General features: G+C 35.4%; 1 protein-coding gene across 14 annotated transcripts in view; it reads right to left on the bottom strand.

Annotated features, from left to right (window-relative positions):
* HDAC9 (histone deacetylase 9) overlaps positions 1 to 15,081 on the bottom strand; it is a gene marked incomplete at both ends in the record, with an annotated part of 409,639 nt that overhangs the window by 319,303 nt on the left and 75,255 nt on the right. For 10 of the 14 annotated variants that reach the window (XM_084230509.1, XM_084230507.1, XM_084230517.1 and 7 more), the window contains one exon: positions 3,687 to 4,001. In XM_084230509.1, the coding sequence (XP_084086635.1) occupies positions 3,687 to 4,001 (315 nt within the window). Of the gene's footprint in view, positions 1 to 3,686; positions 4,002 to 15,081 lie in introns of those variants that run through there. The other 4 variants (XM_084230504.1, XM_084230512.1, XM_084230510.1 and 1 more) reach the window with 1 other exon arrangement.

Below are 15,081 nucleotides of genomic sequence, written 5' to 3'. Positions count from 1 at the left end.
GCCCATCTATTTATCTGTTTAGTACTAGGTTTCAAAATCATGTTTAGATTTTTTAATGTCTGAATTCCTTTTCAACATCATTTAGAAAAAAAAAAAGAAATATGAAACAAAGTAAAAATATCTGATTTATGAAAACGAGCAGTCTCCATTTCAGCCAAAGAGAAGACAACTTTGCCAAAGAGAAGACAACTTTTTACTGTCAGAAGAGGAAATCTAATGGTTATTTATTACAAACCCTGGCAAAAAACTAGGTAGTTTTTCTGAAGAAAAAATTTCTAATATGACATTGATGCTTTATAGTGAAATAGCCATTTTATAGCACTTTGGATATCAGATTTACATTATATTTGACATATATACATCTGTATGTATATATGTAATTGATTCCTCCCACTCTTTTCTTGAGCATCATGTTAATCTTAGAATAGTTCAGAGGCAATTTTCAGGAAGCTATTGCTAGTATTAATGATATTTTCAAAATCCTGACTAAATTGTGAAATTTATAGTATTATGGGTTGATAATCCATTCTGTAATAGTCAATAATTATAATCCCCAAATTCTTAATGATCTCATTTAATATTGTTATGACTTAGAGTAACTTTCACTTCTATGACACTAGTCAAGTTTAGATTCAAGCCATCAAATAATATAAAACAATATTTTAATCTGTAATATTGAACCAAATACATGTTAACACATTATGAGCAATATATTCTGCTAAACAACTGACCTGAAAAGGGGCAAGGTATATCATGGTCCATGGTATATGTATGGTCTAGTTTCCTTCCCCCTAAGTCAGACTCCTGACAAGCCTAGTATTATATGAATTGCTTTCATATTAGGGGAGGTCATTTAATTAGTCTTTTCTCTTTAAATTTATATACTATTACTTTATATTCATAGGTGAATTTCTCACTGGAAAAGACATATTATGATACATGGTAATTTATTCATTTTATTATCTATTAATAAATAGATATTAAGTGTTTGTTTATTGGAGGGATTATGTTAACCATTTTAAAAATAACTTTTTAAGTTGAACAAAGTTAGGAACTGATATCTATTTATGTAAAATTTTTATTTACAAAATGACTCAATGATGGTAACTTATCTTGTAAAAGGCCACACTGGAATAATGAAAACGCAACAAGTTTTACATGTGTTTGCTATTTGATGATGCTAGAGGTAAGTAGTTTAAAATCATCATTGTTGGATTTATTATTTTAATGGCATTAGAGATAGTTGTTCAAAATATCTTTATTTTCTTTTTTCAACAAAGAATGGCAATATATTTTGGTATGTGAGATCTAGTGTATGAGTTTCGAATTCGATTAAATATATCAAGTTTACACAAAGCGAAATGTATGAAAAGGGGATCTTTTAAAAAAAACTTTATTTGAGAAAGGAAGAGACTTATAACAGAAGGCAAGAAGGGAAACATACAAACAATATATTTACAACACAAAACAAGAGATCACCTTCAAGGGTGTAAATTATAATAAATACAGTAGATTTTAAAAGTAAGAGACATTTATCAATTAGTTCTAATATTATTTAAGTCCAGCTTTCCTTTTCACTGGTTCCAGGTAGTTTCTTGATTAATTCAAAGACTATCAAATTCAAACAATTAATGTCCACCAACTGTACTGATGAAGCTCTCTCAAATGACATTATAAAAAATAGGTTTTTTGTTTGTGATTACATATCTTTGAAGTAATATTATACAAAAGTCTGCTCAGCCACATGTTCCTCCCCAAATAAAATGTATTTTAAAAGATGCACTATCCCTTTTTTATGAGATTGAAAAAAGACTTTGAAGAAATGAATATTTATGAGATGGAAAAATTATACAATTTTATCTTAGGAATGCCATATTTTTTATGCAAAACAACTGTCAAAAATCATTTTAGTCTGAAAGTATATACTAACCAAATTATGTTGGTAATAGGAAGTATTGCCATTATAGCTATTTGTCAAATTATCAGGACTTTCATTATATGGAAAAGTTTTAAACTTTCTAACTTTTAGCTATGTTAATTTAATTGAAATGGAGACTTTTTAAAAAAGGATAATGTATCTTTAACAGTAACTTTTTTAAGAAATATTTTTAATGTCACAGCAAAATGTAAACAACACGTGCCAATAACATACAGTTACACAATGTCTACATTTGGCAAAACTGTTATATCTCCTTTGAAACAGGATACTACACCTTAAAATACCTTGGGTTTAGAAATATAAATATTTTAATAGAAAAAAAGCTCTCAAAGATTCTAGGTCAATTTGGATTATCCATATTAAAGGGGTCTTAATACAAGGAATCTTTAACTAGCTTAACAAAAGTAAACCTATAAAACAAGGTAAACATATCAAAAGGGAGTATGAAGGAAATGTTCCAGTGAAAAGCTTCCTTAACAATTTCCCTACTTGTGGTGTTATTTTCTTAGACAATAAATCAATTCATAGAGTGCCCTTTAAAAACAGAAAGAGTAAAACACTATCCTCTGGGTTTTTTTTCCCTACATTCCTCAGTACATGAATCACTTGGACTTCCTGTTTCCACAAGGCATTTCCTGTTCAGCCTCATAGAATCACTTTTCTGTAGGAGAACAGCAGGAACCTGACAAAGAAATGACTTAAATAAACAGAGTCTTCTGTTGCCTTCAAAGTTGTTTGTATTTCATAGCATCAAAGGACATGGTCCTTCTGAAGGTGCAGTTATGTACAAGTAGATTCTTTCGTTAAGCTCAACCTTTCTAATTTTGTAATTGCCAAAGTGGTACGGTGTATGCGGTGTCATTATTCAATTATACTTAGGAGATCTAGTGATAATGATTATAAAATATGATACACTTTCTCCTATTAAATGTGATTTTGACTTATCAGATAATAGTCATACTGTTACTGTATTTTCTAAAACTACAGACACAATATAGTATCTGATTGAACCATAATGCTGCACATTAATTTTTGCCAACATTTCATCTGCTTCATTTGATCTTTGTTTGATAAACAATCTCATCAAATAACACAAGATAAAAGTAAGATGAGCAGTGCTAGGTGACACATAATGTAATATTTAAAATAGTGCTGTAGTTTGCACCTATATATTTAAAACCACCTCTATTCCTAAGATTTTTCAATTGCAATCTATACAATAACCTAGGACTATTTGCATGGTGACCAGAACATTTCATTTAAGAAAAAAGAGAGGAAGGCAAAGGCAGACTATCTTTAACAGTGTTCAAGACTGTAGTATGATACATTATGTACAACAATGTGAAAACTGAATTCTACATATCAAAAAAATCAAAACTAATCGAATGTTTCATTGATCAGACTGGGGAATGATATCCAGCAGTTGCTGATCTCAACAGATAAACTGAAAACAAAGGTGGGTTCGTTTTCCTTAGAAGTAATTGGTGTGGCAGGCTTTGGGATGAATTTAAAGCCTACTAATAACTTGGATACTTATGTAGTATAATTTTAGTGTAACAGGTATTTCCTTACCAGTGGTGTTTCAGTGAAACCTTGATATCTACATAGAGCTCAGTTTATATAGAGATCCATATATAGATATGTCTGCATTCGTTAGAATCCTTAAACACGAAAATCAAATCATTCAGAGATATAAATGGATAGGAAAAAAATATCCATTTACCACAAACTGCAATGCATTTCATATTCAGATGATGACTTTAATTACAAATCCTGGAGCTAAATCTTTGCCTATTACCTGTTGCATAAAAGCAGCCTGTTCCCCAGATTCCATTTCCTGGGTCTGAGCATCTTCATCACTGTCCACTGGTTCTTCCTTCACCTTCACAGCCCCAACTTGTCCCAGTGTGTCATCCACACAAGCACTGCTGTCGCTCCTAGTGCTGTTGCCACTAGAGGGCGCTCTGTCTTCCTGCATCGCCTGGTCCCCCTGAAGCTCTTCCTCTGCTTCCTCCAGGTGACTGCCTGGTTGTTTCAGTTGTTCAATAGATTTCGAAAGCAGCTAGAAGAGAGTTTTCAGGGGTTCAAAATTCAGTAGTGCTTGGTGGCAACAAATCAGCAAATACACTGATTTCTAGGTACTGAACATCAATTTCAGAATAAATTTGTAGGCAACACCCTTTCTTCAGTAATATTAATCTAGCAATCTCATCATTTCCATATATTGTACTGGTGTAGTAGGTAACAATGAGGTTACTTTGCAACAAATTCTTAATAAATTGTTTTTTGCACACTGGGAAAAGTTATATCATAAACTTTTCCCATGGAAACCATGTAATTTCCACAAAGACAGCTTGTACTGAGTCAATTTAATCCAAATAAACCTGGGAGTATTATCAAAAGAGGAAAAGTATGGAAATAATGGAAAGATAATGAAAAACGTCCACAATCTCATTTTCAACAACTATCAGGATTACATTAGAGAGAAAAACAAATGTTAAAAGTACTTTTTCTTTCCAATTCTCCTATCTAAATTTCAAAGTGATAAAACACCTTCTTATATATTCTTGGAAAACGTGGAAATATTGATTTTGAAATTCTTAAGTTTAAAAAGGTGTAGAAATAAAAAAATCTGACAATACTAAAATGTTTTAGAACACATCCACATGAAAAATAAATAAGAAACAAGAAATCATTTTAATCTGATAATGTTTTGACCTTTTATGTATTTTGTAAATTAAATTTTCTTCAGAAACGGATGAACTAACTGCTCAGAGATTTAATAAGTTCTTTGACACCACACCTAACTTTTGAGTTACAAAATCCCATAGAATGAATGCTCAGTAAGTAGGGAAAATCTCTCAAGATGATTTCTCCTCCTATAGGACTTTTGTTTTACCTGACTGTAACCCTATTCACTGATCATTTGCAGATCTTAAACTGTATTTTCAAGAGTGGTTACAATTTTCTGCTGAGTCAGCACCTGTGTGAGCAACCTGCCAATTACTGTAATGAGCAGCACACTGAGAACAAACACACCGCTGAAATCATGGGTACAGATTTTTCTATGTAAAACTGTTTGCCTCCCACTCACACCTAACCATGTATTTAAAACTAAACATATGCTTCAGAGTTAGTAGATAAGTACTCAAGGGTCTTTTAACCTCGTTAGGTTTATAGACTTTTTTCCCAGTCACACAAACTCTACTGGCCCAGCAGCACATGCTGATGAAGGCCTTTAATTTCACTGTAGGTAGACTGATTGGAAATTTTCATTCGTTTGTTCACCAGTTCTTTACTGAGCGCTAACTATATTCAAGACAACATCCTAAGCTACCACATGGTTTTCAAATATGGTTAAGTGTTTTAAAGAAAGGTAGGGTCTTATGTGGGGACATATTACTTGGCACAGGCCTATAAAGAATGGTTGGAAGTGGGAATTGTTAAAGGGGATTTCACTGAGAAATCTGAGACATTGTGGATGAAGGATGGAAAGAAGTTAGTTAGATTGTGTGAGAGGCGATCATAGGGGTGGGAAAGAGGAGAGACTATTTTGGCTAAAGGTATAGTATGGGAATTAGAAAAAGAAGTCCAGTGCAGCTGAGTGATTGGAAAAAAGGAATGGGGATTGAGCACAGGTGCGGGTTTGGGGAGGGGGATAATGTTGGAAAATGTTGGTGAGACTGTCACAGTTACTGTATTTGGACTGATAATCAGATTCCAGAGAAATAAAATATAAGTTACGATAAATCACACATCAGACTTATACATCACCAATCACAAATCAGATGTGATCAAACTAAGAAAATATTTATAAATCAAAATTTGCATCAAAATGAAGAAAAGCAAGTTTAAAAAGTAATTTCCTTTGTACCTACAATGTAATTCTATTACTTCAGGGCAAAAGGAGAACATTCATCTCATCATGCTTTAATAGTTTAAAGTACTTTTCAGGAAACTATTTGCAGGACTTTTTGTACCAATTCTGAACGCTCACCAGCTTGTCATGTCTTACTTGCATGATTCCTCCAACACACTGAAATTCTGGAGAAAAGAGACAATGTAATATTCCTGAGCTACACAACTGCAGGAGCCCATTTAACAGACACTTAGAGAAGAACAAGCAGCCCCATAAAAAACAATCAACTTTGAAAGAGAGACCCTAGACAACTAGACACCGGAAAGGACACTTAACTTCAAATAAGCATCCACTAACTCCTACAACCCTTACTTCCATCATTACCTCAGACAACATATAAGAGAAGCTTAGAGGATATTGTGGGGAGATGAGATTTATCTGAGAAGATTATTAGTCAGGTAATGAAGGTCACAAGTGTCCCTCAGAGGGACCATCTTCTGAACTGTAGCTTGCAGAGGTGTAGAAACTCCCCCTCTCACTACCAAAGCAAGGCTAGAAAGGTTCATGGGGAAATAGCTCATCAGAGCTGGAGGGCCAAGGACACTTCTGAGTCAAGCAGACACCTCAGAGAGGTGTTCAAAATATCCTGCTCACAAGGGCCTCTGTGAAGACAAGAGGAAAAAAAAAAACTACAAGGGATGTGTGGCCATAGGAAAGGAACTGAAGGCCATTCATGAAAGGTCAGCCAGAGAGCACATGGCCAGTGTCCAGGAAATGCCACATCAAAAGTTCCTCCTTACTGAGGAGTGAGTCTGCATCTTATCCAGCTTCTGGATGTTTCACTACAGGGAGTATTCAATAATCAAGAGGAAGCTACAAATACCACCTGCTAAGTAAAAAGACTTCTCTTGCTGCCTTCTCCTTGCAAGTTCCAGTTCCCAGTTCCAACATGGTTTCTCAGCGCCTTGACCTCCCAACCCCCGATGGTTTTATCCTCTTCTCTATGTTAGGCGCAGTATCATGGTTACACCCTAGAACTTGCCTTTATCAATAACTGTACAATCTCCTAAATCTCAAATTCAAACATTATTCATTTCTTCTGGCTCAATCCCAAAATATCCTGACCCCAGTTATTCCTAAACTGTGAAGCCTGAGTCTACCACATTCTCACTGCCCAGCACACCTTCCCTCACTTCCCTTCTTGCCTGTCTGGGTTCCATTCTCCATCACTAAGAATTGCTCCCTTTTTATATCACTTTAACTCACCTGTCCTTTTTGGTATGGGTTTGACTGGGCAAATACAACTATTGACCGCAGTTAATATTAAATCCCTACCACACCTAAGCAGTTAAATACACTAGAAAATAAATAAATTACAATCATATTGAATGTTCATCTTCAAATTCATGATGAAAACCTTCAAATGGGCCCCCAGCGTTCCCTGAAAATCCAATTACATTTCACTAGTTAATTCACTCCTATTTCAAATTACTTCCTTCCTCGTCTAACTTTGAATATCCAGACCTATCTTCATTCCTGTTATACCTTCGCTGCTGATTTCATTGAGAAAATAAAAGCATCAGAACAGAAACTCAACATCCTGCTACGATCAGATTTATCAAATCGTCCCATTCATCTTTCCTTTTGTGCAATGAAAGAAACATCCATTGTGCTTTCTTAATCAATCTCTCTGCCTTTTTTTTTTTTTTTAAAGATTTATTTATTTATTGATACAAGCCCTGGGTACAGTCAGAAGCGCAGGAGGGTGAGAGAATTCACCAGAGCCAGAGCGGGAAGCAGAGCAGGCAGACTGACGAAACACACTGCTGAGGGGAGCAGCGGGCAGCAGGAGAGGTCTGCGCGCCATGTGGAACCCTCTGGGGGGAGGGGATCGAACCGGCGCTGCAGAGGCTGCAGGCAGCTTCGCAACCCAGTGCTCAACAGAAGCGCCACCGGGGAGGCCCTCAATCTCTCTGCTTTTACCCTGGATCTTCTCCACTCCTGTAGTTATTCACTCACATATCCCCCTCTGGAGAATTCTCATTTGCACACATTCAGTAATATTCATTATAAATAAAGCCTCTATTGAAACTTTTCTCTTTCATTGTCTTCAATTTTTTTACTTTTTTTTTATTTTATATATTTTTTTACATCATTTTTCATTTTTGCACAACGTATGCATTTTCATCTTGGTTATAGTCCATTGTCTTTAATTTTTAATCCATTCTTCAAAATCCTTTTCCCATTCTCCCTGGAATCCATGCCAACTAGGCTTTCATCCACATTATTTGACCAAAATCTCTTTTGCTACAGTCAATAGTGACTTCATAAATGCCAAATCCAGTGGCAATTTAAATATGATATTAATTGGTGTTGCTGGGAATAAAGTGCTTTAAAAAGGAACACAAGGTAAAAATCATAGCATCTTTGAAAGTAAGAGATTAATATTACCAGTGTTGGTTCAGCCAAAGACCAGACAAACTGTTAATTTAAGGGAATATAATTTGCATAGATAACAAGTTTCTCAAAGAAAATCTCTAATACTAACAAAATATGGAATGTCTACAGAATATATTATATATACACTTTAACACAAAACCTGCAGAAATGTGACCTGTTGGTGTATTTTTGAGGTCACTGAAATACTCAGAAATCACATCATTTAGTTCATGAATCAAAATTGGTCAGTATTTACAACCTCACTGGCATAGATACTAAGTGAAACCGTGTATAACCATTTCAGAGCGCAATACAGAAACAATGACATTTGTTCCAGTCAGTTCCTTTGGCTGCATTTATGCTTCTGATGAACTAAAGGAAACATGAGGGAAAACTATGCCAGAATGAATAATGCTGTGATACCTGGACAAGAAGGCCAAATGGCAAAATGTTCTTCTTCCAACAGCAGAATTCCTTAATGGTTTATAAAAGAAATGCTTCTTGACATAAAAGAGGTAACTTATGAGTGGAGAGCATATAAATATAAAATGTTGGAGTTGAACAATTTTTAATACATTCTTCAAAATCCTTTTTTTTTAAATAAGGAAGTCTCTTGTGCCCAAGAGTAGCTGAGTCATTTCCAAAAAAAAAAAAAAAAAAAAAAGGAAAAAATAGAGTAGGAACTAGGGAATTTTGTACAATCGTCCACACTGCATTTTCTTCTGAAATAGCTATATTCTGATGACAACTGAATTAATATAAACAATTCCAGCATCTCCAAACTTGCATATTTAGTTGCTTACTTAATATCTTTGCTTAGAACTAGAATAGCTAATAAATATAAACTTGAAATAGCTCAAAAATAATCTTTATTCCTAGCCTACTCTAATGTACTGATCACCTAATTTTTCTCTTTTGAGTGAACATTACCTAACTGTAAAAGTCAAAAATCTAGAATTTATCCTTATTTCTCTTCTCAATCATCTTTTTCATAGATATCTTAAAACTTAGTACTTATTAGCAAAGCTTTAGCACTCGGTCTATATGTATGGTAACTACCACTTTTTCATCATCTCTGGAATAAAATGATTATTTTTGGAGTTTCACAAAGTACAAAGGAGAAAGATCTCCTAGAGCTGGTATTATAAAATGCAAAAGCACAGAGGAGAGGAGTGGACCTATGCTTATTTTATTTTAGGTATTTGATGAAAGCTGTTTTTGTTTAAATAGTCAAATTTGCCAGATGGAAAGATTAGCAATTAGCATCAGCAAAAAAAAAAAAAAAAAAAAAAATCTACAATCAAAAGTCACAGAAAACCTGCCTACCAGTTTGGCTTCAGATTTTTTTTTTTAATTTACTTGGTGTTTTTTGTACATTTCTGACTGTTTACTAGGAAATTCAGTATTCAGAGTATGTCGTGTTCTCTGCATTTTTGAACTACAAATGTGGCCATTACAAAGATGGTATGAACTAACCCTTTTCTAATTTGTACTGTTGCTGAGCGGCCCCAGATGCAGGGAGGAGCTGTCTGCTTACTCTCAGTGGGGTAGCAGAGGTTTTCTTTGGTTGAACATCTGGAGGTGATCCCCCAGCAACGTCGAACTGATGCCTTGCTGGATAGCAAACACAAGACGAAACATCTGTGTGACAGATAAATGTGCAAGCCTGTGTGAATCTAGGCCGAGGCCCCATCTGTAAAACACACCGTGTGTCATTCCTTGACACCAGGTGAGTTACTTTGGTGGGGAACCCAGCTGAGATGAAGAAGATGATGACTGTGCAACTATTCCCTCCTCTTTTATCTGTGCTCCCACTCATCTGTCAGGGTGTCTCTGTATTCTCCATGCTACCGTGCAGAAACTGTGTTGAACACTAAGAATGTTGCAGGCAGTCTATCGCCATTCCACGTTTAACAAACTTAAATACCCTCATTCAGATATTCGGTAGGCCAGATAGCATGATAATTTATGAAAATTTCTGAGCACGTTAAGTATTACAGTGAAAGTCTTTATATCCTGATCAGTCTCTGCTAGGATTATGATTATAGTAAGTTCCTAATGTCAGTGTTTATATTCCATGTTAATCATAATTTATTCTACTGGCAAATGATGGAAAATTCTTTAAATAATATTTAAAGGCTATCTGCTAATTTTTATAAATTAATCCATTATGCTCATTTCTGCATAAATTACATTGTATGGTAAATGTCTAGAAGTCAATATAAGTGTAAAGTACTTTGGAATGAAATAACTCTCAAGTCTAGTTTTTATATTTCCCACAGAAATCCTTAATGTCCCCACAAAAATATTCAGATACGGGATGTCAACTAAGAGCAGAGCATAAAAAGAGGAAATCTGCTTTTGATAGACATCTGATTTTCCGAAATTGTCAACAAATCATTAAGCACAAATGTTTGAATGTGATTATTAAATTATGCAAAATGACCTTCAACCCAACTCATCACTTTCTTATTTCGTCTCAGAATTTGAGACAGATTTTACTCAGGGGAAGGCAGTAGCACAAGTTTTTCATTTCTTCTTTAAATAAATGCAAAATTCTTCATTTGGAAAATAAAACTTTTCTCCTATGCTCCAAAGGAACTAGATTTTAAAATAATGATAAAATTTCATCTCAATTCACAAATAGATTAAGCATATAATAACTCTTCTCAAAACAACATGAGTGAGCTTTCAATTTGAGGTCCACCTACAGAAGAACTCTCCCTCAAGCCAAAATACTCCATGTCATTTAGTTTCTGTGCAATTCTGAGAAATAACCAGAAGAACCACAATTAAATAAAAAGACAGATTTGCTACACTGTAAGCCTTCATAGTAAGTCTAAATACTGATTATTCATAAAAGCCTAAGCTGAAAATTGTCCTTCCTTATCAATATTGAAGAGGTATAAAATTAATCTAGGGTAGCAAGAGAATTCTTAATAAAAACTTGTTTACCTGTAAATCTCTAAATGATTGTCCAAAACTATGCCTGCAATTAATATATCCTCCCTCTGGCTCTTAGATCACCCTAATATTTCAATAGCTTAAGTAAGTGTTTGCTTTTGGAAAGTAGGCTGAATATTTCCCCCTGTTAGTTCAAGAAAGTTATCAACCCACTCTTTCACTTATTCAGTATTTTTTACTGAGCATTTAGTACATGCCAGGTCCTGAACGAAAGTGGTCAGTGAGGCAAGATCTAGCCTCTCAGTGGGGGAGGCAGAAAATAAGCAACTGAAGAGTAGAATTTGATGTGATAAGGAATGTTTCTAACTTGGGCTGTCTGGAAAGAACTGCCCCCCTCACCCCAAGAGGTGAGGTTGAGCTAAGATTGCTCCACCAACACTGAGTCATGAGAAGACCTGGGGGTTGAACATTCCATACAAAACTGTGGCTAGAACAGCTAGTGATGGAATGAGATTCCCCACACACTGGAGAGGAGACCAGTGTGGCTGGAGCTCATCAAGCAAGGGAATCGAATAGGAGCTAAGGTCCATAAGAGGTCAAGAGTCAGATCATAACAGCCCTGTAGGTCATGGAAGTGTTTGCATTTTATCCTGTAAACAATAAGGAACAAATGGGTAGTTGTAAGCAAGCTCTGACTGACATGATTTGAATTACATTTCTAAATGATCACACTGGCATCTATAAAAAATTGGATTTAGGTGGACAAAAGTGGAGAAAGGAAAGCTTGACCTTCAGAATATAAAGCACATGGGCCTTCCTGGTGGCGCAGGTGGTTGAACGCGGCGCTGTGAAGCTGTCCGCAGCCTCTGCAGTGCCAGTTTGATCCCTGCCGGCCTCGGAGCAACCCTCATGGCAAGCAGACCTCTCCTGTCTTGCCCACTGCTCCCCTCAGCAGTGTATTTCATCAGCCTGCCTGTTCTGTTCCCTGCTCTTTCTCTGGTGAATCCTCTCACCCTCGCGCAATTCTGGCTGTACACTGGTCCTTGCATAAATAAAATAAAAAATAAATAAATAAAACCCTCAGCAAGAAAATATAAAGAGAAATAATAAAGGATGTTCTTAGCTGGAACACAAATAAGCTACTTTTCCTATAGCAATGTGTAATTTTATGTCTTTTATATTACACAGTAAGATTCTTTTTGATAATCTCCTTTCTGATCTTCAGTTGATAGTATACTTTCTTTCAAAGTTTTCTTACTTGCTACTTAAGGGTAGTGAGTATAGGCATAGAAACAAAAGGCATTGTTATTATCTTTGTTAATCCTTGGTGATTTTTTTTCTTTAATTAATTTACTTCTATATTTTTTAGATCTTTTTCATTTTTTTTTTACAATGCTTGCTTTCTTTTCTCAGGTGTAGTCCCCATAGAATTTCCAACACCAGTTCATCTGTGCACCATCACCATAGTCCCTTGTGCTCTTTCCTCCCTCATTTTGATCCCTCTCCTTCCTCCACCCCTGCAGAATGTCTCTAATTTATACTTGTCTGCTTATTTTTGGTTTGTTTTGTTATGCTTTTTATTGTGATTTTTTTTAAAGATTTATTTATTTATTTATTTATTTATTTATTTATACAAGCACTGGGTACAGTCAGAAGTGCGGGAGGGTGAGAGATTTCACCAGAGCCAGAGTGGGGAGCAGAGCAGGCAGAAAGACCGAAGTACACTGCTGAGGGGAGCAGCGGGCGGCAGGAGAGGTCTGCAGACCATGTGGGACCCTCCTCCGGTGGCCGGGGAGCAGCCGGGGATCGAACCGGCGCTGCTGAGGCTGCGGGCAGCTTCACAATCCAGCGCTCAACCGCTGCGCCACCAGGGAGGCCCGTTTTTATTGTGATTTTGAACTGAGTCTCAAAGGTGAAAAAATCACAAACATCTCCCTTTCTCCTAATCAGTCACTCCATTCCTTTGGTAAATTGGAGAACCGTGCTCACCTTTTAAAAAATGGATAATCAAGAGTAGGCCCCAAACAGTAATTGTCATACTGAGATTCAGTGTGACCAGACATTTTAACTTTTCAGATAATGCCAGAAATTCAGATCTGTATTTGAAATCTTTCTATATTCAAAGCTTGACCAATAATTGAAATGCTTTTTGGACATTAGGCAGACTAACTCAAACTTGATGCGTACTGGTTGTTAATCAAGTTAGTTCCTATGTCTTTGTTATTGTTTTTCATGGCATTACATCTTTTGAAGAATTGAAGCCAGTTCTTCTGGAGTTCTTATGTTCAATATGTGTCTGAGTTTTTCCTCATTACATGCAGGTTAAATATTTTTTGACAAGAATAGTACATATGTTATGTCTTGCACCTCTTATCACATCATAGCACAAACAGGTCTTCCTGTTAATTAGTATATTAAGGGTCTTCATTTATTTTGTGTTCATGTGTAAATTTTTATTTTGTAATAATTATAGATTCATTTTTTAAAAAGGACCTTAGGCAGACCAAAGGCAGCATTTCAATGGAATGGAACAGCCCATGAGACCTCTGAAAATAATCCCTTATGTTCCTTCTTCTTGAACATTTTATGGTTTAAATCATAGGGTTGATGTCTGAATGCTCTTAAAATATATTATCCTTCCTAGTTGTGATCTACTTTACATTCCCTACATAGTCAACAATTCAACAACTTTGCCAGGGGTTGGAAGCAGGGCTAGGGAATGACTACAATGGAGCCAGTGCAAGGGAAATTTGGAAGTTGAGGGAATTTTTCTGTATCTTGATTGTGGTAATTACATGACACACGAATTTGTCAAAACTCATTCAACTCTAAAGCAAAAGTAATAAATTTTAATCTGTGCAAACTACACCTCGATACAAAAATTAGATAGCTTACTCTAATACTGTTCCAAAGAGAAAACAAGTCTGCTTCATAATGAATAAATAAAAAGATGCAAGAGTGTGGAACAAAATTTGGTGATTTTGTTTTACAACAAAGTAACTTGGTGCAATAGTGAGACAAGTGGGAAATGTATGTCTCAGAAATATTCTAGCACTCCCAAACCACCATTTTCATTAACACAAGGAAAATAGAATTGTTAGTGCCACATAAAAATATACTGTATTTGATTTTATTAGTGCTGTCATGTTTACAAAGCTCTTTCAGTATACCATCTTGTGTAATCCTCACTATAAACCTCAAAATGTGCAGAAGAGACTTATTAGGCAAAGAGGTTTAGCACTTTGACCAAAGTTGCAAAACTGATGAATGATTGTGCAGGTCATCAGAAATTTCTTTTGGAAGGACTATCAAGCATTCCCGAGCTTATGATTAATATGAGTGATGCATTTTGTGAACTATTAGAACCATCTTTGATTAGAAAGATCTGTTTGCAGGTCCATGAGCCATTCAAAGGAAAGAAGATGTCTTCGTTCTTTTCATTTCCAACATGTAGCATGATGGTTGTGAATCAATCTTTATGGAACATCATCAATTACTGCACATCAGGAAATTATTTTTAAGTGAGTTTTTACTGTTGTTTGGTACTATGAAGTTGATAGCAAGAGAGTAATGGTACATTTAGGCTATTGTAGCATAGCCTTGGATGTATTTCTGCCTGAGGAATGGGGATACTCTAGACCATATAAAACTTCTGGGTTACTATACTATCTCAGATTTTATAAGTATTCCAAGAAAAAGCAGAAAGGTACAGGGGGAAAAAAACTCCCTAAAATCAGAACTTAGAAGCAACTAAAATCTGTAACAAAGAGACTGCTACACACTGGTGGATTTCATGTACACAAATCACTTAGCTATATTAAAAATTCCTTAGTAAGACTTAATTATTTCATTCTGTCAAATGAAACTATTTGTCAAGGTTGGGAAACAACCAAATTATTTAGCTTTCCTCTCCCTTTGAACTGCCTGGAATCAACATCAG

Source organism: Talpa europaea, assembly GCF_964194135.1.
Source record: "Talpa europaea genome assembly, chromosome: 3".
Taxonomy (NCBI): Eukaryota; Metazoa; Chordata; class Mammalia; order Eulipotyphla; family Talpidae; genus Talpa; species Talpa europaea.
Note: the sequence above shows the minus strand (reverse complement) of the source record. Positions and strands in the feature narration are given on the sequence as shown.